At 40.4% G+C, this 27,647-nt stretch overlaps 1 protein-coding gene across 1 annotated transcript in view; it reads right to left on the reverse strand.

Moving 5' to 3' along the window:
- Positions 1 to 27,069, reverse strand: part of cog6 (component of oligomeric golgi complex 6) — a 113,493-nt gene extending 86,424 nt beyond the window's left edge. Inside the window, exons 1-3 of the mRNA XM_072577159.1 lie at positions 26,890 to 27,069; positions 11,060 to 11,203; positions 4,525 to 4,596 (exon numbers count right to left, since the gene is read on the reverse strand). Of these exons, the coding sequence (XP_072433260.1) occupies positions 4,525 to 4,596; positions 11,060 to 11,203; positions 26,890 to 27,042 (369 nt within the window). The 5' untranslated portion in view covers positions 27,043 to 27,069. The remainder of the gene's footprint in view (positions 1 to 4,524; positions 4,597 to 11,059; positions 11,204 to 26,889) is intronic.
- Between the last annotated feature and the right edge of the window lie 578 nt (positions 27,070 to 27,647).

Genomic DNA, 27,647 nt, shown 5'->3' on the forward strand with positions numbered 1-27,647 from the left:
CTGTGGGAATAAACCGGAGCACCCGGAGGAAACTCACGCAAACACGGAGAGAATGTGCAAACTCCATACAGACAGTCACCTGAGGTGGGAATTGAACTTGCGTCCCTGGTGCTGTGAGGCAGCAGTGCTAACCATTGAGCCACCATGCCGCCCCCACATAGCTTATTTCCACATATCTCCCCATGCGATAGCAATAATCTTTTCAGGTCATTTCAATTTTCCTCTGGAAAGTAACTCAATAATTTATCCCACTTTTTGACATCTTCCTCATTCCTCAAATCAGATTGGGCAATGTCCGATTCAGAATCCTCTGAACTTGGCTCTTCACTTTGTGTTGTAACCAATAACACAGTCTCCTTTTGCTTTCATTCCCAGTCAAAACACTTTTTGAGCATATTCACATGACACACTATGTGAGATTTCTTTCTGTCTGGAGTTCCTATCAAGTAGTACACCTTACTCAATCCCTTTTCCATTTGATAAGGTCCACTTAACCTTGCTTTTTAAGGTTCACCTTTCACTTGAAGTAACACTAACACCTATTGAGTCATAGAGTCAGAGAGATGTACAGCATGGAAACAGACCCTTCGGCACAGCACGTCCATGCCAACCAAACATCCCAACCCAATCTAGTCCCACCTGCCAGCACCCGGCCCATATCCCTCCAAACCCTTCCTATTCATATACCCATCTAAATGCCTCTTAAATGTTGCAATTGTACCAGCCTCCACCACTTCCTCTGGCAACTCGTTCCATACACGTACCACCCTCTGCGTGAAAAGGTTGCCCCTTAGGTCTCTTTTATATCTTTCCTCTCTCATCCTAAACCTATGCCCTCTAGTTCTGGACTCCCCGACCCCAGGGAAAAGACTTTGTCTATTTATCCTATCCATGCCCCTCATAATTTTGCAAATCTCTATAAGGTCAATCCTCAGCCTCCGATGCTCCCGGGAAAACAGCCCCAGCCTGTTCAGCCTCTCCCTGTAGCTCAAATCCTCTAACCCTGGCAACATCCTTGTAAATCTTTTCTGAACCCTTTCAAGTTTCACAACATCTTTCCGATAGGAAGGAGACCAGAATTGCATGCAATATTCCAACAGTGGCCAAACCAATGTCCTGTACAGCCGCAACATGACCTCCCAACTCCTGTACTCAAAACTCTGACCAATAAAGGAAAGCATACCAAACGCCTTCTTCACTATCCTATATACCTGCGACTCCACTTTCAAGGAGCTATGAAACTGAACTCCAAGGTTTCTTTGTTCAGCAACACTCCTTAGGACCTTACCATTAAGTGTATAAGTAAATTGAGAATTTTTTATTTCTTGTCCATTTCCAGTTTCATTGCATGCTCTGATACTTTTAAATGCCATCAAGCCAACTCCCCCACTCGATTTAGCCATTCCCTAAAATTTGACAGAGTCCAAACATGTGGTCACTGAATTTTGACTTACTAATTTCACCTTAATCAATTTTAGTGGTCCTCTCATCTCATGTCCAAACATTAATTCAAATGGACTGAATTTGGTCGATTCATTTGTGGTGCATCTCTGATAGCAAAATGTACAACCGGAATTCCTTTATACCAATCATCTGGTTAGTTTTGACTATAAGCCCTCAACATGGTCTTTAATGTCTGATGCCATCTTTCCAGTGCTCACTGCGATTCTCAATGGTATGCAGTAGATTTGAACTGTTTTATTCCTAAACTGTCCAACATTTCCTTGAATACTTTTGATGTGAAGTTTGACCCTTGATCAGATTGTATCTCTGTCGGTAGTCCATATCTAGTGTAAAGTTTGAGTAATTTCTCTATAATCTTTTTAGCTGTGATATTGCACAATGGAACGATCTCTGGAAATCTCATGGACATGCCCATTTTTGTAAACAAATACTGATTCCCACTTTTTGTTTTAGGTAGGGGTTTATGCAAATCAATTAAGTCTCTTGTGAAAGGTCTCCATTTCCTCATTAAGACATCATTTTTAAGATAGTCACACACCGGAATACATCTACATTCTTCTCCTGTGTATGCTTTTTGATACAATTGCTTCAGTTTCTCATCTTTCTGTAACTCAGTTAATTTCTCTGAACTAAAGATGTCTGCTTTGTCAGCTATCTGTTCCTGCTTTGTCTCAACCATCTGATCAAACAGGGTCTGTCATAATTCCTCAACTTTCTTATCTGTACACTTTGATCTCTCCTGTTTTAACTGGTGACTTTGAGATTTCATTACCACAGAATGGAAAAAATCCCAGGATATGCTTCCTGTAATACCTCTATTTCCACTGGCTTTTCAAACACATTAAGGCAGCATGCCTTAGCTATATCGCTAGCAAAGATAAATTGTATTCCTAGAGCTAAGAGTTTGTCCAGTATGACTTCTCCACTCTGCCTTTACGACCCCTCTGAAAACAAACCAAGAACAACATAATCTTGTTAAAGGAGTGGCATTGTCACATTGAGACCACTTGACTGTGCCATACAAGATCCTGAGAGGCCTTGACAGGCTGAATATGGAAAGCTGCTATCTCTTAGAGTCATGGAGATGCACAGCACGGAAACAGACACTTCGGTCCAACTCGTCCATGCCAACCAGATATCCTCACCTAATCTACTCCCATTTACGAGCACTTGGCCCATATCCCTCTAAACCCTTCCTATTCATATACCCATCCAGATGCCTATTAAATGCTGCAATTGTACCAGCCTCTGCCACTTCATCTGGCAGCTCATTCCACACACATACCACCCTCTGCGTGAAAAAGCTGCCCACTAGGTCCCTTTTATTTTTCCCCTCTCACCCTAACCGATGCCCTCTAGTTCTGGACACCCCACCCCAGGTAAAACACTTTGTCTATTTATCCTATCCATGCCCCTCATGATTTTATAAACCTCTATCAGGTCACCCCTCAGCCTCCGATGTTCTAGGGAAAACAGCCCTAGCCTACTCAGCCTCTCCTTGTAGCTCAAATCCTCCAACCCTGGCAACATCCTTATAAATCTTTTCTGAACCCTTTCAACTTTCACAATATCTTTTGAGAGGAAGGAGACCAGAACTGCACACAATATTCCAAAAGTGGCCTAACCAATGTCCTGCACAGCCACAATATGACCTCCCAACCCCTGTACTCAATACACTGACTAGTAAAGGAAAGCATACCAAATGCTTCTTCACTATCTTGTCTACCTACAACTCTACTTTCAAGGAACTATGAACCTGCATTCCAAGGTCTTTTTGTTTAGCAACACTCCCTCTGACCTTACCATTAAGTGTATATGTCCTGCTCTGATTTGCTTTCCCAAAATGTAGCACCTCACATTTATCTAAAATAAACTCCATCTGCCTCTCCTCAGGCCATTGGCCCATCTGATCAAGATCCCGTTGTATTTGGAGGTAATCTTCTTCGCTGTCCACTACACCTCCAATTTTGGTGTCATCTGTAAACTTACTAACTATACCTCCTATGTTCATATCCAAATCATTTATATAAATGACGAAAAGCAGTGGACACAGCACCGATCCTTGTGGCACTGCACTGGTGTTGAAGATACTGGAACCAGAGGTCATTGTGTTAAATTGAATGGGTCAGCCATTTAAGAAAGAGATGAGGATAAATTATTTTCTCAGAGGGCCAAGAGTCTTTGAAACACTCATCCTGTGAGGGCTGCCAAAGCAGAGTCTTTGAATATTTTAAGGTAGAGATAGGTAGAACCTTAATAAGCACTATGGTGAAAAGTTATTGTGAGAAGATGGAATTGTGGAGAAATCACAATGAATGAAGGGGCAGGCTTATGGGTCTGAATAGCCTACTCTTAATTGGTATGTTCATATGATATTTACATTTTCCTCCTCATGTTCAAATTGCGTAATAGCTCTGCACTTCCATATCTATGTCACATTCTACTGCTTTGTAACTCAGAATTCCCTGCCCTTCCAATTCTGGAAATTTTTCTATCCTTCAATTCCTTCATCCTAGAATTAGCGATCATAATTTCAGCTGCATACATCACAATTTCTGGAATTCCTTCTCTAAATCTGTTTATTTCTCCATCTCCTTTAAGACACTAGATCATCTTTAACAGCTCATGTCCGTTTGTGTCTGACATACACCTTTGGAATACCTCATGATGTTTTACTACGTTAATGGAGCTCCAAAAATGCAAGTTGTTGTTGAACATTAAGCCAAAACAAAACAAATTTCAAGCAGTGAAAATACATTAAATCTTAGTAGTTTAGGAACTAAATGTTTTTTGAAGCAGGTAGGATCCACAAATGACATATGTCACGACTGTTTGTAAACTAGCAGGGAATAATCTCTTGTTTTATTATCATCATACTCTTGTATGTGTCATAAGGTAATGAAAATCATCTGTTACTCCTAAACCCAAACCACAAAATTCCCCTGCACATGTCATATAAAAAGTGAAAAATTAACAATCGTCAGTGTCAGACATACTAAGGAACATCAACAATCATATGTATACATATACTGTGAGAGGTGTAGATTTATTACAACTTACCTTTAGACGACTGGTCATATCCTGACAGCAGGCACTCATTGCTTGTACATCTTCATGAACACCCTCCAGCTCCTATGACAGAGTGAAATCAACTTGTCAATTTACGAAGTTGCTGTAAAGGACAAACTTAAACACAAGGCATTTAAGCTTTCTATTCAGAGTAAAATTACACTTTTTAAATTACACAACGGTGTACAAAGTTATTATATTTGTGAGGATGGGATATGGAGCACATTGTCTTTTATAAAGGTTAAAGGAAAGTTTGGGGCAAACTCAACACTTAGAGCATATTCAGCAGAGGTCTAGTATCACTACCTGCTCGGGGTGCCTGGTTTAATGAAATTGAAATTAACCATTTGCATTTATACAATGTTGTTAAGGTAGCAAAGTGTCTCAGGTACTGCACAAGTGCAAGAATAAATGAACAGGAGCAGATTTAGCACAAGCAACCAAACCAGAATTGAAGAGGGAGGATTTGAGAAGGATTTTGATGATGTTAAGAGAAATATCTACGTAGAGGGGTTTTGCCAGGCATTCCAAAGTTGGATCAAAATAACTGAAGTCTCTTGCAGCAAAAGTAAGGTAAAGGGGTGGGAAGAGTTGGAGTGCAAAAAGATATCCAAGAAAAACAGAAGACTTTTTTTTAAAAACTTCTCGACACTGAAACAAGCTTTGTTTAAATAGGGAGAAAGACAATTCAGGACAAGCATTTTGAAATTAAATGTATAGAAAGATATGAAAAACATCCAGTGCAAGGGGGTGGGACTGCTTCAAAGAGTAGCAAAAGTATAATGGGCTAAATGGGCATCTGTGCTGCAAACTTCTAAGGACAGAGGGGCAGTGCTGAACCCAATGGCAAGCACATGCATTACAGATAAGCAGTTTTAATGCAGATAATGATGAGACAACAGCACTTTGAATTAGTTGAGCTTATGTAAGGATAAGATTTGGAGGCCAACAAGATGAGAATTGAAAAAGGTGAACAGCAGAAGGTGATTTAGAGGACCAAGACAGCAATAATGCAATGTGAAAAAAAGAGGAAAATGCTGAAAACCGAAGTAAAGCTGGGTGGAGTATAGGCAAAAATTGAACTAAAATGCATGCGGAAGTGAACAGAGAATGAAATTTCTCTACTAACCCAACAGCATATGCTCTGCTCATATTTATCTGTTACTGTTAAACAATAGTCTGCATAGATGATCTTGTAACACTAGTAATATCTTTGTAGAATTAAGCGCTTCTCAATTGTACTTTCATGCTGATAACATGTTCTAAGCTCCAGTAAATTATGACAGTCTTTCACAAAATAGAAAATCTTTCCAGCTCCCCACCACAGCTGCAGCGACTGCCATACGAATAACATGGTGAAAATAGTAAATAAGCAAATGCACTGGTCCAGAACTCTCTGGAAAACTGAAAAAAGTAGTTATGCACATCTTTCACCAACTCTCATCACAGCTGCTTGAAAAAATGTCTAAAATACTTAAATTCAAACGTGATGAGATAAACAAATCAAGACTTCACATTTTGTGTATGATGAGATATTATTAAGAGTAAGATTGCAACAAAACTATGAGCACTAAAGAATGTCCTAGCTTTAGATATAATCTCTGTTAACACAGGCTTCAGAGTCGTAGGAATTTGCTTTGATCCACAACTTTCCAATTATAATAGAGTGAAGTTATTACATCATGTCAACAGCGAAGATGCCTTACAATTTCAAGACACAATCTGGGAATCTTGGGAAAGAATTTAAATGTTCTGCATACTTATAGCTAGAAACTCTTTTTCAAATCAGGAAATCACTAAACATGTCAATAACATGGTGTATATGGTTACCTTCTTTTCTACCATCTAAAAACATTGTTTACAAGAGATTATTACAGCTTCCCATTAATATATTTTTATTAATAACTCTTAAAAACACTTAATTGAAGAGAACAACTTCATTATATCAAAGTAAGTGTGTGTGCTGGTTAAAAATGAAACATTTTGAACATCAATGAAAATTCAATTCTACATTTTGGGTTTTTAAGGATAATCAGCCCGCTTACACACGAAGGATGCATGAATACAATCTCCATAAGGAAACTATAAAAGTCTCTATTCAACTGATAAAACATTGTTAATCCAACATACAAGAGTAAGAAGTAAAATATAATGTTATGATCAATCGGTAATTTCACTTGCAAATTCTCTGGACAAAGCAAATGCTTCTGGTAAAAGAAAGACATTGTCATGTAATTCTCAATGGGTCTAAGTTAATAATCAGTAAAGAAAAATATTCAAGGTATAAAATATTCTGACACTGAGAAAGCTTTCTGCATTCAAAATGTTTATTTCAGGGAGGCCTCGCCATTGCCTTTCACTCTTCCTTCAGACACAGCACCTGGGTCACCTTCCCTTTACACAGAACACTAGTTATGGATGATCCATCTTGGCCTTCTCTAGTAGTCCCCAGCATCACAGATACTAGTCCAGGCATTTCAGTTCATTCCATATGATATCAAGAAGTAGTTGGAAGCACTAGATACTGCAAAGACTGTGGGCCCTGAAAACATTCTAGCAATAATACTGAAGACTTATGCTCCAGAACTTGCCGTTCCCCTAGCCAAGCTGTTCCAATATAGTTGCAACACTGTCATTCACCCAGCAAAGTAGAAATTTGCCCAGGTATATACGCAAAAAGCATAACAAATCAAAACTGATCAATTACTGCCCCATACTCGTTTATCCTCAGTAAAGCAATGGAATGTGTCATCAACAGTGCAGTTAACCAGTATTTGATCAACAATAACCTTTTCACTAATATCCAGTCTGGGTTCCATCAGGACCGCTCAGTTCCTGACCTCATTATAGACTTGGTTCAAACATGGACAAAAGAGCTGAATTCCAGAGGGAGGTGAAGTGAGAGTGACGGCTTTTGACCGAGTGTAGCATCAAGAAGCTCTATTAAAACTGGAAGCAGTGCATATCAGGAGACAAACTCTCCACTGCTTGGAGTTATATCGGGCAACAGGAAGATGCTCATGGTTGTTGGAAGTCAGTCATCCCAGCTTCAAAACAGTTCTGAGGAATTTCTTAGGGTAGTGTCCCCAGCCCAACCATCTTCAGCTGTTCCATCAATGATGTTCCATTCATCATAAAGCCGAAGCAGGCAAGTTCACTCATGGTTGCACAATGCTCAGTATCATTTACAACTCCTCAGATAAAGAACAGTCATGTTGATCTGGACAATATGCAGATGTGGTTTGACAAGTGACAAGTAAAATTCTCACCACACAAATGCAAAGCAATGACCATCTCCAATAAGATACAACCTAATCACCATCCCTTGACATTTAATGGTGTTACCATCACTGACTCCCCACTAACAACATCCTTGGTGTTACCACTAACCAAAAACTCAACTGCACATAAATACAATGGCTACAAGAGGAGGTCAAAGGCGACTTGGGAAAGTAACTCACCTTCTGACCCCAAAGGAGAAAGTGAGAACTGCAGATGTGGGAGATCAGAGTCAAAAAGTGTGGCTCTTGAAAAGCACAGCAGGTCAGGAAGCATCCAAGCAGCAGGAGAGTTGACATTTTGGGCACAAGCCCTTCATCAGGAATGACTCTCATAGCCTGTCCACCATCTACAAAACAAGTCAGGACTATGTTGGAATACTCCCCACTTGCCTGGATGGGTGCAGCTCCAGCAACTCAAAAAGCTTAGCACCATCCAGGAGAAAGCAGCTCGATTCATTGGCAGCACATTCACAAGCATCCCTGCACCACTGATGTTCCGCAACAGCAGTATGTATGACCCACAAGATGCACTGCAGAAGTTCAAAGGTCCTTAGGCAGTGCCCTCTAAACCCAAACCAATTCAATCTTGAAGGTCAAAGGTAGCAGACACATGGGAACATCACCACCTGTAAGCCACTCACTGGCTCCATTAATGATCCCTGGTGCTCCAGAGTCTCCAGCATCTGCAGTCCTCATTTTCTCCAATAAATGACTGCTGCATATTCCAGCATCATCGTTCCATTTTGATCAGCGGTGAGGCCCATTCCAAACCATTTACTCGCACAGCCTTTCAGTTTTTGGTCAGAAAGGAGGTGGGGGGGGGGGGGGGGGGGGTGTGGTGGTGGTGATGGTGAGATAGAGTCAAAGAACTGCAGTTATGGTGGTCAGCAACAAAGAGCATGCTGCTTCACGGCAAGTACCAAGGCAGATGCAGGAGGGAAGGATCCTCTGGTCAAAGAGATGCATCCCATAGTAATTCCAGGGATCTGAGAGATCCATTTTGGCATGGCCATTAGGAAAAGACATAGTTAGATTGGCCTTCCTACTATTATTCACACTGGAGCTCCTCCAAAAGCTAAGAAAAATACAGTTTGATGGTCATTTAACATTACAACCTAGCAAATCAGGGAGAAAGTAACCAGTTAGAAGTTGGAAGCAATGTCAGACTGGTTCTTGTGAAAGCATATTTAGGTGAGAATGGGATGAAAGATCCAACCACAGCATGAGATTTTCAGTTGGATTAAAGAATAATTTTTTCTACAATTTAGTGTTACTTACGAAGTTGTGTTTCGTCAGTTGTTTGTTACAGTAAGTGTGTTAAAACTCAAAATCTTACTGTGCAGTTTCCTCAGGTTGGGCAGAACTGTACTGACAGACTCACAAGTAAGAGACAAAGGACTGCAATTTGGGTGGTCAGCAAAGAAGAACACGCTGCTGGGAAATTGGGAACTGGGAATTCAAATATCTTTTCAAAGGTTCTCCGTCTCTGCAGGGATCACAAGTGTGTATAGTTAAGGCAGATCTTTGGAGTGAATTGTAATGTCTCCATTATTGATCATTGGTTAATAAAACACTCCTGATTCTTCACCAGTCGATGACTGTTTCATTTTCCAGTATCATCATAGCACTTTGATCAACAGTGAAGTCCCCCATTCAGAATATGTCTGTGCCTTTAAGGCAATCAGTGCTTCAGTCAAAAAGTTGTTCAACATGGAGAAATGCTTGAGCTCTGAGTAAAGGTCACTCAACCCAAAATGTCAACTGATTTCCTCCACAGATGCTACCAGACCTGCTGAGCTTTTACAATGATTTCTGTTTTTGTTTCTGGTGTACAGCATCTGCAGTGCTTTCAGTTTTTATGGAGAAATGCTGTTTCCTCAGCTGAGGGAGAGCAGTTGATACTGATGTCATGAAACCTTATGCAATCCTAAGGTAATGTTTAGGATTCTGAAGGCACTCTTTCCTACTTATGCACAACTGTGCTGCCATCTCGCATAGGTTTGTTCTGCTTGTGGGACAGGACACACCCAAGGGTGAGATGGAGGAGTCTGGGAAATTAGCTGATTGGTATAATCTTTCAGAATGACTATGTTATTCTGTTGTTTGACTCATTTGTAGGACAGCTATTAACCATGGGCCAAGTTTTTACATGCTAGTGAGGAAGTCTTTGCAGAGTTGGCTGGGTTTGCTTTTTCACATGCTATGTCTAAATTCGATGCCTTGCTCAATGCCAGATGGTTTGTTCAGATTATTCACATCATACGTTTTTTCAGACCTTTTGTGAGATTTAGATGGGGTCTTCCCTGCCTTGTGACTCTTGAACCAGGGGAACTAATCTCAGGAAAAGATATAGGCCTTTTGCAACTGAGATGAGGAGAACTTTCTTCACTCAATGGGTGGCAAATCTTTGGCATTCTCCACCCCATACAACTGAGGACTGACTGTCCAAACGTGAGAGAGGCAGAATCCCTCATTGAGTTTCTGTAACCTAAAGGGTTGTGGACCAAGAGCTGGAAATTGGAATTCGGCAGGATAACTCACATGATGGGCTGAATGGTCTCCTCTACACTTTTAACTTCTAATATTCTCTAATTGTTTGCCCCATTTCTCAGTCTCAACACACCTAGTACAGTAAAAGTATTTCGTTGACTGAATGATGAAAGACATCACATTAATGCAAGCTGTTTTCTTTTCCCCTTTCTGCAAGTAAATCCACCTTATTGCTTCAAACTATACCAATCAAATAGAGCACATAACCTAGTGAAAGGTATGCTTACAATCCATGTGTGGTATAATCTGCCAGATTAGGTAATTAAATCAAAATAATGGGATTATTCAAGACGCAACTATCCTAAAATGGGAGAGTTGAAGCAGTAAAAAGCTAACCAGCCTTTCTGTGTCCCTGACTTTCCTAATGTTCTTCATTGTGATCACCAAGATTAGAGAAATATTAATTTCAGATCCGATCACGCTATCCGTGCCTTTCTGTCTGTCTGTCTCTCTGCCAAGATGAAGCAGACTACTTCAGTGCACATTCCACTCAGCAAGTTTGTTGAGAACAACAGAATCTCTAACGAACAAAGCCAAATGTAATGTTTGTTAATACAAAGATGCAAATAGGTTTGTGATCAGTTATTTTGCAAGATTAGTTAGGATTTTTAAAAAATACTTAATTTATAAACCAAATGTTATCACCACTTCACAAAAATTAATCCTTTTCATTGTAAGAGATATTTGACATGTACCTCTTTGACTTCTTTAAACACACGTACAAATTCTTCATTAATGGACAGGCTACGTCGTTCTATGTCTCCTCGCAGATTTCTCCTGGTGCGTAAACTATTCTCAGTGAAGAATACAGATAAAGCTTTAAGAGCCTCCAACATATCCTGTGAATTGAGAAAAACACATATCAATTTATGACATTTACTGTGTTGAGAAATAATAAATTATGGTTGAAGAGCTGACTGCCTTGTCTTTGCTGACCTTGCTATGAGGAACCATATTAAATCTGTTGCAAAGCAGCGTGATTATGTTATCATCGTTTTGGACTTGAATTTAAAGTTATTAGTATAATGAATAACAAACACATCAGCATCCATTCATAAGGTAAAATATCTGGAAGAACAATTCCATTAAGATTTTATATTCCTTTGCAGTACATATTCATTATTTTTAAAATTAAATGTACGTTTCTCATCAATACTACATGTTAAGTAAATAAACCTGTTGTTAAAAAAGCTATCAATAACAGATTTTAGCAAAAGAGCAAGTATAATGCAAGGGCTTTATAAGAAGGACATTTCCAAGAATTTGGGGCTTGTCTATGAGAAATTTGTCAAAGCAAGACCTATAGGAAGTGAGATCAACAAAATCCTTAGAGAAACATGAATCACAGGCAAATCATTATTTACTTAGAAATTCCTATATCAAACTACAACCTCTATGAATCACTGTCACAAATTAAAGTATCACAGAGAATTAATGTACTTTATTGAAAAGTAGGTAATAAGGATTTCAAAACTTTATTGATTGCAGGCTTAATGAATGTTGCTTTTCCTGTAGCAGTGATAAATCTAGTTAAATGCCTAGCTACTTCAAAAACAATTCAACAACCCAAGGTCTCAATGCACCAAATACCTACGACACACAAGTCAAAATAGTTCTTGGGTAAGGCTTTGACAATCTTCTGTTAGCTGAGGTCAGACAGCTGATTATAGGTAAACTGCATATGCCTTTGTTTTGAGTTGACACTGAATTCTTCACCATACGAAATGACCCTGGTTAACAAGTACTTTTGGACAAGATCAGGTTCAGGTATGCAAGCCCCAATATGAATGACCTGTTGGCACTTACTATCAAAGCCTCATACTTGGTTGGGTGAGGTATGTCTCAGAAAGACAGAGGGAAGTTGTCAAAAACACGTAACAATCTACTGTCAGTCCATTTCACATGTTTTCATCCATTTTAGTGAAATCTATATAAACGTACATCTCCAAAAGTGAAACACATCGAGACACACAAATAACCTGAATGACAAAATGCACAAGCATTCTGAAACAGTAGACACTTGCAAATTACAGACAGACAATCTTTAATGCATAGGACATAACCTGTCACAAAGTTGCTGTATCGTAAACATGCAGTGAATGGAGATCAACAGGTTCTCCATGGTTTTCTTTCTACCTTCAAATTATCATGAGATCAGTGCGCACCGTCAGAGCAAAGCAGCAGCACATTTTATAAAAGAAAGGAGTTTTGTGAAGTGGGGTGGATTTTTTGCCTAGCATGCATAGCAACAGCAACACTGCTCTGTCTCCAGGGTTGAATACAACATTTCTGTATTACTTATTGTTTATAGAAGCTAACAATAAAATTCCCCACTTTATTGATGATGTTTACAGCATATACAATGACCATTTTGAAATTAAAGACACCTGCAAATCAATGACAGCTGCTGCCAGTTCTTAACGTATCTGTAATGTACAGGTTTCACTGAAGCTTAAGATAACTACAGCATACCTTGCTAGGGAGGGTAAAGGAAAATCACGATTCATGATCCCAGGAAAGTGAACTTGAGAACAGGATTAACTTTGGCTTGAATGTCCTCCCAGATCAAACTGTCAACACTTCCTGTATAGAATTACCTGAGAAGAATCACCATTATGTGATGAGGTATCAAAGGATTGGCATTGTCCTTGGAACCATGCAACAGGAGCAGTATATACTGGTGGCAAAGGAGACAATATAAATAGTAATTGTGTCAAATCTGTTAAAATACTCTCTATTCATGAGGAAAGGACAGTCCACAGTGAATGAAAAGGACTGAGATGGGTTGGAAATATAATACTGAAACGTTTAGAATGGGAGAATGCCTGCCTTTAGGATTGCAAAGCGTTACTACCCAGAAGAACACGGTGATTATTGAAATCAACCGGCTCACAAAAACTGCTCCATTCTGCAACTCCACCATGCAACAAGATCAACAGATAAGTTTAACAGGTACCAAGAACAAGTAAATGCGCATTGCCACAACACAGCTTCAAAAAGTCAGCTCCTCCATCTGCTTCAGTGTCTTTTCAGAATATGTTTACAAAAAGTGTTTAAAATGTGATGCAGTGACACAAAATCAAAAGGACTGAACTGACTTAGAGGATTCAATGTTTTTGTCCAGTAGAGGAAGCAGAGATTCTCTTTTCTATGAATGACAAACCTGCCTCTTAATATCTTTGTATAATTGTCAATAAAAATCAAAAACACTCAGAACCATTACCACAGAATTATGAAGAATCTACTGCTGGCACAAGTTTTTTTCTTCTGGTTTTCCTTCATTATTCATTGCCACGACAGCAACGCGCCATGCAATACAGTCTGACATGTGACACAGTACCTCCGACGTGTCTCTTAAGAGCTTATTCTTCTGGGTAGCAATGGTCCTTAACCATAGAGTCATAGAGATGTACAGCACGGAAACAGACCCTTTGGTCCAACTCATCCATGCTGACCAGATAACCTAAATAAACCTAGTCCCATTTGCCAGCATTTGGCCCATATTCCTCTAAATCTTTTCTATTCACATACTCTTCCAGATGCCTTTTAAATATTGTAATTATATCAGCCTCCACTACTTTCTCTGGCAGCTCATTCCATATCTGAACCACCCTCTACTTGTAAAATTAGCCCCTTCGGTCCCTTTTAAGTCTTGCTCCTCCCACCTTAAACCTAAACCCTCTAGTCTAAGACTGCTCCACTCCAGGGAAAATCCTTGTCTATTTACCCTATCCATGCACCTCATGACTTTATAAACCTCTATAAGGTCACCTCTCAGCCTCTGATGCTCTAGGGAAAATAGTCCCACAGCCTATTCAGCTTCTCCCTCCAGTTCAAATTCTCCAACCCTCGCAACATCTTTTCTGTATACTTTCAAGTTTCATAACATCCTTCCTGTAGCAGGGAGACCAGAATTGCAGTCTTCATTCCAAAAGCGCCTAATCAATGTCCTGTATACCCATAACATGACCTCCCAACTCCAACAGGCGAAAGTGGGCACTGCAGATGCTGGAGATTAGAGACAAGATTCGAGGAGTGCTAGAAAAGCACAGCAGGTCAGGCAGCATCCGAGGAGCAGCAAAATCGACTTTTCGGGCAAATGCCCTTCATCAGGAATGGGCCTGATGAAGGGCTTTTGCCTGAGACAGTGATCTTCCTGCTCCTCGAATGCTGCTTGACCTGCTGCACTTTTCCAGCACTATTGTAATCTCCCATCTCCTATACTCAATGCACTGACCAATAAAGAAAACATATCAAACGCCTTCTTCACTATCCTACCTACCTGCAATTCTACTTTCAAGGAGCTATGAACCTGTACTCCAAGGTTTCGTTGTTCAGCAACACTCCCAGACCTTATCATTAAGTGTATAGATCCTGCTCTGATTTGCCTTTCCAAAATGCAGCACCTCACATTTATCTAAATTAAACTCCATTGGCCACTCTTCGGCCCTTTGACCCATCTGACCAAGATCCCCTTACACTCTGAGGTAACCTGCTTCACTGTCCACTACACCTCCAATTTTGGTATCATCTGCAAACTTACTAACCATATCTCCTATGTTCACATTCAAATCATTTATATAAGTGACAAAAAGCAGTGCACCTAGCACTGATCCTTGTGGCACTCTGCTAGTCACAGGCCTCCAGTCTGAAAAGCAACCCTCCACCACCACCCTCTGTTTTCCACCTTTGAATAAATTCTGTTTCAAAATGGCTATTTCTCCCTGTAGTCTATGTGATCTGACCTTGCTAACCAGTCTATCATGAGGAACCTTGTTGATCGTCTTATTGAAGTCCATGTAGATCATGTCCACCTATTTTCCCTCATCAATTCTCTTAGTTACTTCTTCAAAAAACTCAAGTTTGTGAAACAATACTTCATATGCACAAAGCCATGTTGACTATCCCTAATCAGCCCTTGCTTTTCCAAATACATGTAAATCCTGTCCCTCAGTATTCCCTCCAACACCTTGCCCACCACCGATGTCAGGCTCACTGGTCGATAGTTCGCTGGCTTTTTCTTACTACCTTTCTGATATAGTGGCACCACATTAGCCAACCTCCAGCCTTCTGGCACCTCACTTGTGGCTACCGATGATACAAATATCTCAGCATGGGTCTCAGCAATCACTTCCCGAGCTTCACAAAGAGTTCTAGGGTACACCTGATCAAGTACCAGGATTTATCATCCTTTATGCTTTTTAAGATGTCCAGCATCACCTCCTCTGTAATATGGACATTTTTCACGGCAAACATTACAGATAAATTTGACACTGTCTGACACAGTACTATCAGAATTTTTAAAAATCCTGGTATAATTTTAGTAGGGTTAAAACTAATAGCAGTGATCCAAATACTGCTTAGCTGGAATCACTCACTCAGCCAGTTTGAATCTTCCTTATCATGCAGAACCATACTGTTATTTACTCAGTCAGAAGAGAACTCTCAGAATTTTACTAATGCCTTATGCATGAAATTTTGAGAAGCAATGGTTTAAATTGGAATTATGGGCCTGTAACTAAGCACAAACACTCGTTTGAAAATATCAGAAGCTCAAACCATTTACAATTAACCAGTTTCAAAAACATAAAAATTAAGTTAACATGTTTCAGAATAGTGGGCTTGCAATATTAGCCAGAATATGCTCAATGTTGCACTGCTGCAAATTTCACTTGTGTCATAATCTTACAGGCTACTAACATTTGAAAAGTATAACAGATTGGATTACTTTGAGACAACAGGATGTCTGAGAATATAACACACATTGCTCTCATGGTGGTCCCTTCCATCTGGCTTCTCTCTCAAGATTATTGCTTTCCACATACCTTGTTCTTTCTACTACCCCTTTCCATCTGGTTCTCTATCCTGCACACCAAGTAACCCCTCACTTGCAGCTACAGGCTGTTTCCTCAATGTCATCCTGTTTCCCAATCAATCAAACGGCTGAAAGATCTACTTTATTTTCCATCAGTAAAAGAACGAAAGCATTTTTATTACCATCAAAATCATCATATACTTTGAACAGGAATAAACGTATTATTTAGGATAGCAATACATTTTTAATATCAAAATAGTCCCTTCAGTTTTCCCTTAAACACAACATATTTATTTAAAATTATGAACATATGCCATGTAATATGTTTTAGGTGGTGATAAAACTCTCCACTTTAAGTGTTCAAATGCATCAATTTTGATTTCATTACAGACTTTCTCCAGCATTAAATGGCACTTGAACAATCACAAGAAAGGTTAAATTTGAGGAGCTAACAGGTTTGTGCTGTGAACAATGGATATATAAAAGTATTTGCATAGGTAGGTGTTAAAAATGCTTTCAAAAGTGGCAGATCGTTTTTCCACTCCTCATAGTACTTCGCACAGTAAGCAAGAAAATACTTTGTCTGTAATCTGGTCCATCCAGAGTCAATACTATTTCTAGTGTACTTTTCAAAACAAACCAAATATAATTCTTATCTCTCCCAAGACTCAGCAATGAACAAATATCCACAAGCTTCAGTGCACTCTCCTGTTTTCCTTTTTAGGCCCAGCCTGACCCAGGCTTTCCAATTGCCCATAACACTCTAAAAATGTGCAATCACTTAATGTGACATATTCTCAATGACCTTAAAATTAGAACAGAAGAAAGTGAGGTCACTATCTTCTGTCACTTCATTCCAAAAGAGGCATCAGCAATCCCTTAATTTCTAAATTTAAAATTATTGTACGTTAATAAGACAGTCATAGATCTAGTCATATTATCACAAGACTATTAATCCAGAGACCCAGGCAGTGTTCTATGGCAGATGGTAGAATTTAAATTCAATTTAAAAAAGTTTGGGATTAAGAATTTAATGATGACCATGAAACTGCTGCCAATTGTTGGAAAAACCCATGTGGTTTATTAATGTCTTTTAGGAAAGGAAATCTGTTACTGCAGACCCACATCAATGTCGTAAGATTTCAACTGACAATTAGGAATGAGCAATAAATACCGGCCTGGCCAATAACATCCATATCCCGTGAATGAATAAATTTCTTTAAAAATTCTTCAGTGGCTCTCACTTGCCAAATTTGTTTCTTTATTTATGCGAGAGAAGCAAAAACTGCTCTTTGAAAGGAAGCGTCTTTATAATTCACTGGGCTCTTGTGACAAAGTGATATCACCCCTATCACTGAGCTAGGAGGCCTGGATTCTAGTCCCACTGCCTCCAGAGGCGTGTAATAACATCTTTCAACAGATTGGAAAAAATCTTAACGTTAATTCCATGTTACATTATCAAGCTGCATAGTTTGAGTACTCAATCCACAGGCTTGATCACTCTTGGGTTCCAAAGAAAATCAGCAGTCACACAATTACATAAGCTGTGTTGTAATAAATCAAGCTAAGATTACAGTGACATTGATCAATTGGGTCAATTGGTTGAAGAGTGGCAGGTGGAATTTAAACTGGATAAATGCAGGGGGTTGCATTTTGGTAAAACAAACAAAGATAAGACTTATACAATTAAAAGTAAGGGCAAGAAGACCAGAAAGATCCAGGGGTTTAGGTACATAATTCGTTGAAGTTTGCATCACATATAGATAGAGTGGTTAAGAAGTCATTTTGCAGGTTTGTCTTTATTGTTCAGACCTTTGAATAGAGTTGGGACATTGTGTTGAGGCCTCTTCTGAAGTACTGTGTCCAATTCTGGTCAACCCAATTTACCAAGATGTTGCCTGGAATTGAAGGTTTGAGTTATAAGGACAGGTTGGATAGACTGGGGCGTTTCTCACTGGAGCTTAGGAGGTTGAGAGGTGACCTTATACAGATTTATAAAATATTGACAGGTAGACATAAAGAAAATGGCAGGCAGCTTTTCCCAGGGTGGGGGATTTCAAGACTAGAGGGCATTTTCTTAAGGTGAGAGGAGGAAGATTTAAGACAGACATGAGGGACAACATTTTTTTTAAACACAAAGATTGGTTTGTGTGTGGAATGAACTTCCAGGTGAAGTGGTGGATGCAGGTACGGTTACAAAGTTTGAAAGACATCTAGATAAGTGCATGAATGTGAAATATTGGGAGGGATATGGGCCAAGCGCAGGGAGATGGGACTACTTAGTTTGGGATTGTGGTTGGCATGGCCCGGTTGAATCAAAAGGTTTGCTTCTGTGCTATCTGCAAAGTAGTAGTAATAAATACTGTCACTACGTACAGGTATGTAAAATTTTCTTCAACTTTTTCTATCTGTGCACTAAATTCTCAGGATCATTCAGCTCCTCAAGCCTGCTTCACCATTCATTATGATCATATCTGATCTGTAAGCAAACTCTATCCCCTCAAGATGAGATCAATTTCCCTCAATAGCCTTGGATAGCATAAATCTACTGACCACAGGTTTTTATTTCTATTGAGCTAGCACTGATTGCTTTTCCTATGGTAGATTTCCACACTTCTAGCAGACAATGCACAAAAATGCATTGCCTAACTTCTCTCCGGAATCTACTGGGTTTAATAAACATGACCTATCATTGACAAATCCATGCTGGCTCTCATAAACCTGTTCAAATTTCTTAAAGTACTCAGTCACTCAGCCATCAAATATAGATTCCAATAGCTACGTATTAGGAGGTTATAAACATCTTTTTAATACTGTATATTGACAATATATCAGAACTGTCAATATAGAAGTGTTAGGAGTGATAGTTATGTCAGAGTGTGTGACATTGCAAACCCATTTAAACACTGGGTAACTTCTATAGTCACTGCATTATACAGAGATGCTTTCATAGCATCATTATGGAATAGGAGAAAGCCGTTCAGAATATCGTGGCTACGCGAGCTATGGACAACATTTGGTCAGTCCCATTCTACAGCTCTGCCTCCAAAACCCTACGAGTTTACTTCTTTCAAGTGTCCATCTAATTTTATTTTGAAATTATTTGTAATCTCGGTTTCCACAATCCTCATAAGCAGCATATTCCATGTCATGCTCACTCACTGTGTAACTCATCCTCCACTGAAATCTTATCTGAAAATTTACGTCTTCGAGTCTTCATATAATCAAAGAAGAACAGCTTTTCTCTGTTCACCTTGTCTAAAAATACTATCTTGTCTGACTCAATTGCCTTTGCTCCATCCCAACTCTGTAGCCAAGATATCTCATCAATACCAACCATACCAGCAAATCTCTTTTGCACTCTCTCAAGCACTCCGTATCCTTCTTAAAATGTGGTGACCAGAACAGTATAAAGCTGAAGCCTAGCCAGAGGTTTATAAAGGTTCAGGATAATCTCCCTGCTTTCATACTCAGTACCTCTTATGAAGCCCAGATGCCATAATTATTCTCAGTACATACAGCCTCTTTCAAATGGTTTGTGTACTTTAGTACTTTCTACTTTCACATCAAGCAGGATGAAACAGGAGGAGGATGAAGACTAATCAGAAGGCGAAACTGAACTATTGTACAAATTATCTTCAATGAAGTTGACAAAAAGAAAAAAAAGAAAAGCTGGTAGGTTGCTCCAAACAACTGACCCACTGGTTTCAAAATAGGCAGAGTACTGACCGTACTTAATCAGTCTGTGTTTGCAAAACTCAGAGCATAACATGTAACATCAGATGTAATTCTGCAAATGAGCAACACATGCTGAGCAATCCCAAGTATGCTAAGAACTACACTATAATAAAGTTACAATTATAGTTTGTACTAGCAAGGTGACACACTTACACTTGTTAGAAGCTACATATTTAGCCGCAAGGACCTGTCCTCTGTAGGACAAATGGAACATGTCCATGCATTACATGCCTCTTTTTAATTAAAGCCTCAGTAATTCTTTATGCATTCCACATGCTCAACCAGTGTCGATTTGCTGAGGCCATCAGCAATTTTTTTTTGTGCAACATAAATTGTTATTCCCTTTCAAAATCTTGTGTCATTCAGACGAGCCCAAGATAAAAAGTTTTAACAGCATTTCCCTTTCGACAGCATTATTTTATAGTTCTTACACATCATTATCATTCCTCCACAGCTTTGTTCATCACTCTGTCTTGCACTACCCAGAAGCACACAGAATTCATCCCCAGTAATGAAACTAAATCTTTGTTGCTTCTCAACTCTAATCAAATGGATTCCGACCAACCAAGGTCATCCTCTGTTTCTAGCACTATAGTCTCTAATCAGTAATGCGATCCCACCTCCATTTTCCCTTCCCTATCTTTTCTGAACACTATAGCCCCATTTGTTAAGCTACTCGACCTCACCATTTTTAAGCCCCATTTCCATGAATGCCACATTCCCATATTTCCACAAGGCAATTATAGCTGACCAACCTTCATCACCAGTATCCCAGGGGAAATCACCGTTAAACTTTATAAACTTTCTACAGATACAACAGCAATGTCATCTACTACTACCTTCGGAATAGGAAAAAATAATTCCTGAGACCCCAAGACGAAGCACAATATAAAAATTAACACCAAGTGTTACGATTGACAGTGGAGGAATGCACGTCTCTCTCCCACGCTCCAGTTCCACTGTTCAACTAATGCTTGTACTTTTGATATTTTATAGCAGCACTTGTTATTGCCTTACTATGTGCTGCAGGCAGACTATACCCATTATTGCAAAATCACCTTTGGCAAGGTTTATCAGCAAAACAACCAGCTTTCTTACGATTTTCTAATAAAGGGCTTGGGTAAGTTGGGTTTTGACTCATTGCAGTTTAGAAGAATGAGAGGTGGTCTTATTGAAAAATATAAGGTTCTTAGAAGGATTTGAAAGGATTGAAGCAGAGTGGTTCTTTCCACTTGTCAGAGAGTCCAAGACCAAAGGGGATATTGAAGTAAGGGGTCACATATTTAAGACAAAGATGATGAAATAATTTTTTTCACACTGTGGAATTCTTTGCCGCAGAATGCTGTAGAGGCAATGTTGTAAGTACACTCAAGGCTGAGATAGACAGATTTGTAATCAATAAGGGATTCAAAGATTATGGGAATAAGACAGGAAAGTGATGTTGAGGATTACCAAATTAGCCATAATCTCATTGATTGGCAGAGCAGACTCACGGGCTAAATGGCCTACTTCTGCTCTAATCTCTTCTGATCTAACGGCAATTTTGTAAACAGAGCCTCTAGTTATTCTAAGTGGTCCTTCCAAGTTTCACTGTCATACAGCACATCGCAGTACACCACACAGTTAGGTATACAGGCTACTACTGTTACGGATCAGACCAAAGTCCCTCAAAATATATTAAGAAGGAAATCTAGACCCTAACCCTTTTTTACAAGCAAGTGTAAGATGTTGTGTTCCAGATGCAATTTCATTGATCAAACTACTTGAAGTCAGGCAGAACAGTTTTTACGCTACAGTTAAAATACAGACAAAAATAGAAATAAAAGACTTGGCTTAACTGTAATCCTACCGAAATACTTAAAATAATAAATATATTTACTATTAATTAACTGTTCCAAGATAGTAACAGTTCATGAACACATACTTGACAAAGGCAACTTCAGTAAAGCATAGTGTCTCACAAGCAATTCCATCAGGAAGAGAACAATAGCTTTTAGCTGTAATGGAGAGAGGAATACAAACTTCCACAGCCAGCTTCAACACCTTAGTAACTGCACAAAGCTAAAACTAAAATTCCTGGTGCTTTAGGAGCTTGACCCCACCCATCCAGGCTGCTTCTATTGTTCCAACTTTTAAGAAAAACCCCAAGGCCTCACAAGCTTTATTGGCCTTGAGCAGACTGCTCAGACCCTCTATCTCAACCTTTCTTCATAAGAACAAAAACAAGGACAAAGTATACCTCTTAAAGCCATAGTATCGTCATAGTTACTGGTCTCTGGAAAATTGTAGCTCAAATGGAATCACTCAGCACTAAAAAATACTGTTCAGTGTGACAACAGCCTACATATCTTTTGCTTTGGGTATTAAAGGAGCCTGCCAATGTCTCTTTTAAAATTGTATTTTGGCAAAACATTTGGCACTGACAATAATAGTCTACCAAATGATCATTTGGATTGGAGCCTGCCTTTATTACTGTGTTGTCCTTTCCATATCTTACACAGAATCCAACTGAACCTTCACGTTTCAGCATGAATACGCTGGAGACCTCCAGCAACTTTGACTGAGTTTGATCAGGTGGTTTTCCAACATGCATTGGATTTCGGCTTTCACCGGAATCGGTTTTCTGTACTTGAGGGTTGAAGATGCTATTTTGCAGAATATTCTTCCACATCTTTGTGGGCGGCACGGTGGCACAGTGGTTAGCACTGCTGCCTCACAGCGCCGGAGACCCGGGTTCAATTCCCGCCTCAGGCGACTGACTGTGTGGAGTTTGCACGTTCTCCCCGTGTCTGCGTGGGTTTCCTCCGGGTGCTCCGGTTTCCTCCCACAGTCCAAAAAATGTGCCGGTCAAGTGAATTGGCTAAGCTAAATTGCCCGTAATGTTAGGTAGGGGTAGATGTAGATGTAGGGGTATGGGGGGGTTACGCTTCGGCGGGGCGGTGTGGACTTGTTGGGCCGAAGGGCCTGTTTCCACACTGTAAGTAATCTAATCTAATCTAATCTAATCTAATCTAATCTGCATCATGCTCGGCTATGGTTAAACATCCTGATTTGTCCCTACAGACTCACTTAAATTCTGAGTGAAGCCTGGTTATGGCTTCTCATTGTTCTTCATCCAAGTATGATGTGTAACATCTCTAACAGTTCAGTGTTAGCTAACTGAATAGTAGAAAGTTCCAATCTGGGAAATGTCCAGGCCTCCCTCTCCTTATCACCCTATCCCTTTTATCCTCCATTATCCTTACTATCTGAGTTACCTACACATGTTTATCCTCTTCCCAGCATGAATATTATTCAACATATTGATGAGACACAGACAATTGTTTTTCTAGCAATCTGACGTATCAGTCCAATAAGTGGGCGGCACGGTGGCACAGTGGTTAGCACTGCTGCCTCACAGCGCCAGAGACCCGGGTTCAATTCCCGCCTCAGGCGACTGACTGTGTGGAGTTTGCACGTTCTCCCCGTGTCTGCGTGGGTTTCCTCCGGGTGCTCCGGTTTCCTCCCACAGTCCAAAGATGTGCCGGTCAGGTGAATTGGCCATGCTAAATTGCCCATAGTGTTAGGTAAGGGGTAGATGTAGGGGTATGGGTGGGTTACGCTTCGGCAGGGCGGTGTGGACTTGTTGGGCCGAAGGGCCTGTTTCCACACTGTAAGTAATCTAATCTAATTCACTTTCTGAATCCTTTTGACTACCTTATTTTGACTACTCATCAATGGTTTCAGCCGTTCGATCTGTAAAGGCTGTAGTGCAAAGGCATCATTTCTGGTTGAAATGTTCAGGTCTTGGCATGCTTCTCAGCCTAATTGTTCATGATTCTTTGTGAATCTTTACAATTTTACTGAGCCCCTTTGCATGCTCATGTGAGCCGCATGCAAAATATACTTACATAATTTAACATGGAAGATTCAGCCTTCTGTTTTGAAGACTTCATTTTAATTAGTTTTGGAGGGCCTATTTCCACACTGTAGGGAATCTAATCTAAAAAAAAAGTCAACTTATGCATGCTTGGGTCTTTCATATCCCTATGTGTTCCACCTCTGCAATTTCATGGACTGTCCTTAATATTTTCTAACAATATTTGGGCGGAATCACAATCTGATGAACTACATTCCAATCTTCATCTTTAGGTTTGTGACAGCTCTCCACTTCTTCATCAGAATCATAATTTTAATATCGTAGCATATTGGAATTCCCACAGCTTGAGTTTTAGTTTGAGCCATTGTGCTACTTTACCTAACTTTGGATCTGCTTGCTGAATCTCAATCAGGGAAGACTTAATGCACATTTCTTTCAGATTGTCCAAATCCCAATGAACACTTCATAACGCCAAAATTTGTCTGCAGTGCAAATAATCACTTCCTAGAATAGAATTCATTTAATCATTGTTTGAGTCCCTACACATGAAGGAATTATTTCTGGAATCTTTTTTCACTACTGCTATCTTAATTCCATTTGGCCTTTCCATACTTATTGGAAAAGCTAGCACTTGCATTCCAGACAAAGTATTCCTGAGGAATAGGTTAACTATATCTACAAGCAAATTGTGGACAATCCATATAAGTACTGTTCCAGACATTAGGTCACACTTCAGCTGCTCTCAACACAAAGGTAAGTACTCCCCACCAATGTTGTTCACTAAAATCTTGGCATTCAATTACCTCATTTGTGGAAGAGCTACACCTATCCTCAAGAAGAGAGTACAGGCAGCTCCTGTATCCCGAAGTACAACTTGCTTTATTTGAGAGAAAAGGAATTACTGTTGCATTTCACAAGAATTCTGTGTAGCTCTCAGCTACCTTGTTTATCTTCCTCACACTCAGTGTACTTGTACTTGGTCTCACAATCACAGACAGGTACTCTTGGTCAGATTCATTTTCCTTGCATTATAGAGTCATAGAGACGTACAGCATGGAAAGAGACCCTTCGGTTCAACCCATCCTTACCGACCAGATATCCCAACCCAGTCTAGTCCCACCTGCCAGCACCCGGCCCATATTCCTCCAAACCCTTCCTATTCATATACCCATCCAAATGCCTCTTAAATGTTGCAATTGTACCAGCGTCCACCACTTCCTCTGGCAGCTCATTCCATAAACGTACCATCCTCTGTGTGAAAAGGTTGCCCCTCAGGTCTCTTTTATATCTTTCCCCTCTCACCGTAAACCTATGCCCTATAGTTCTGGACGCCCCGACCCCAGGGAAAATACTTTGTCTATTTACCCTATCCATGCCCCTCATAATTTTGTAAACCTCTATAGGTTCACCCCTCAGTCTCCGACACTCCAGGGAAAACAACCCCAGCCTGTTCAGCCTCTCCCTATAGCTCAAATCCTCGAACCCTGGCAAACACCCTTTTCTGAACCCTTTCAAGTTTCATAACATCTTTTCGATAGGAAGGAGACCAGAATTGCACGCAATATTCCAATAGTGGCCTAACCAATGTCCTGTACAGCCGCAACATGACCTCCCAACTCCTGCACTCAATACTCTGACCAATAAAGGAAAGTATATCAAATGCCTTCTTCACTATCCTATCTAACTGCGACTCCACTTTCAAGGAGCTATGAACCTGCACTCCAAGGTCTCTTTGTTCAGCAACACTCCCTAGGACCTTACCATTCAGTGTATAAGTCCTGCTAAGATTTGCTTTACCAAAATGCAGCACCTCGTATTTATCTGAATTAAACTCCATTTGCCACTTCGCAGTCCATTGGCCCATCTGGTCCAGATCCTGTTCGCTGTCCACTACATCTCCAATTTTGGTGTCATCTGCTAACTGTACCTCTTATGCTCGCATCCAAAGTAGAGGGCCCAGCACCGATCCTTGTGGCACTCCACTGGTCACAGGCCTCCAGTCTGAAAAACCTGATGGATCCATGGGTTTACTTGGAATTTCCAGCAATTTGCTCAAAGGTATCCCATCTCATGGCAACAGAAACCCTTAGGCTTTCAAACATCACTTCCTCCCTCAGCATCCACCTTTATGGCCTGAGATCCAAAGTGCTTCAAATTGTCCTTTGTCTCTGGCCACTTGCCTTCCTTTCACCTTCCAACTGTTATTCTTACTGGATTTGTGGGGGCAATGGAAAAAGGCTTTGGACCAGTAAGTAATTTTGAGGTCTGACTGCACTTGATTTGGTGCATTGATGGACAGCTGAACCAAATGTACATCAAATATGTACAAGTCTGCACTCTTTAACTTGAGGAAATGACAATGCAATGCATATTCGAGGTAGTGATCATTTGCCTAATGAAGTTGCTTCTGACATATGAAAAGAAATGTTTTATGTCAAGACCCTGAGATGGAGGATCCAGAACCAGAGGGCAAAGGTTGAGGGTTAGAGGGAAAAAATGTAAAAGGGTCCTAAGGAGCAATGTTTTCATACAGAGGGTGGTGCATGTATGGAAATGAGTTGCCACAGGAAGTGGTGGAGGCTGTTACAATTGCAACATTTAAAAGGCGGGTATGTGAATAGGAAGGGTTTAGAAGGATATGGGCAACGTGCTGTCAAATGGAGCAAGATGAGGTTAGGCTATCTGGTCAGTGTGGACGAGTTGGACCGAAGGGTCTGTTTCCATGCTGTACATCTCTATAACTATGTAAATATCATTCACAGCAAGTGAGAATTAATTGATTTAAACAGCCTTGCACTTTAATAACTTATTCAAACAGATGGAGCTGCATTTCTTCAATCATATTGACATATACGAAGCAGATTACATTTTTAAACTGCAAGAGGTTAGATTGACACTCCTAATCAGTGTCTCTCTGAATCGAAAATAATAACTTTTCAATAGCCACTTATCCCAGAGGCTCTGTAGCTTCCAATGCAGCTTCTAACCTTCGCTGAATGTTTACGAATACAAATCCAGGAAACTTCCTTTCTCTCTAACATAGTTCTCAGTGAACAGATTATGAAGCTGACTATTGAGTGAAGTGAACGAGTCGGTGCATTGACAGCCCCCACCTTGTCACTGTCCAGCCGAGTCTCCAATATTTTATTCAGTTTCCTGGCCAGCGGGTTATTGTTGGTGGCCTCCCTGCCGCTGCCGCCGCCGACCCCCGTCTCCGGGGTCGGGACCAGGGTAGGACCCGGTGCCTCCACTCTGCACTCAGCCATCTCCCAGGAAACCGGCCTCTCAAGGCAACCGGGGGGGGGGGGGGGGTCCAACTCACCGGAAACCACACAGAAAATACACTCCCCCCGAGGCAACCTGATACTGCACAATGGTTCCGGGGCCAGTGCAGGGGAACGCATTGAGTAGGACACACACACTCACATATTACAGAGAGAGAGATGGGTGAGCCACATGTGGCTAATGGTCCACCCCTGAGTCTGGACAAGAGGATCAGCTGCTATTATGGTGGTTTAATGGTGGGCGATAGCCACAGTCATTGTCAGGTGACACTGCCCTGCCTCTGGGGAGTTGGTTAGCCCAATTAGTTGGTTTGTGATGCCAACATTGTGCTTTCAATTCCCATGCCAACTGAGGTCACCATGAAGATCTCACCGCTAACCTCAGGCATAGTGACCCTCAGGTTAAATTCACCGCCAATCCTCTCTCTCTCTCTCTCTCTAATAGTCCTTTGGTATGAACGAAACGTTCCCTTCTCTGTTCTCATTGGTTATGTATCCAATTTGTACACCAAATATCATGATTCTAGAGTCAGCTGTCAGGAACAAAGCTAAAAAAAAGCTACTTGGCTAGATCCTTGAAATGAGTG

Source organism: Chiloscyllium punctatum, chromosome 9, assembly GCF_047496795.1.
Source record: "Chiloscyllium punctatum isolate Juve2018m chromosome 9, sChiPun1.3, whole genome shotgun sequence".
Classification (NCBI taxonomy): domain Eukaryota; kingdom Metazoa; phylum Chordata; class Chondrichthyes; order Orectolobiformes; family Hemiscylliidae; genus Chiloscyllium; species Chiloscyllium punctatum.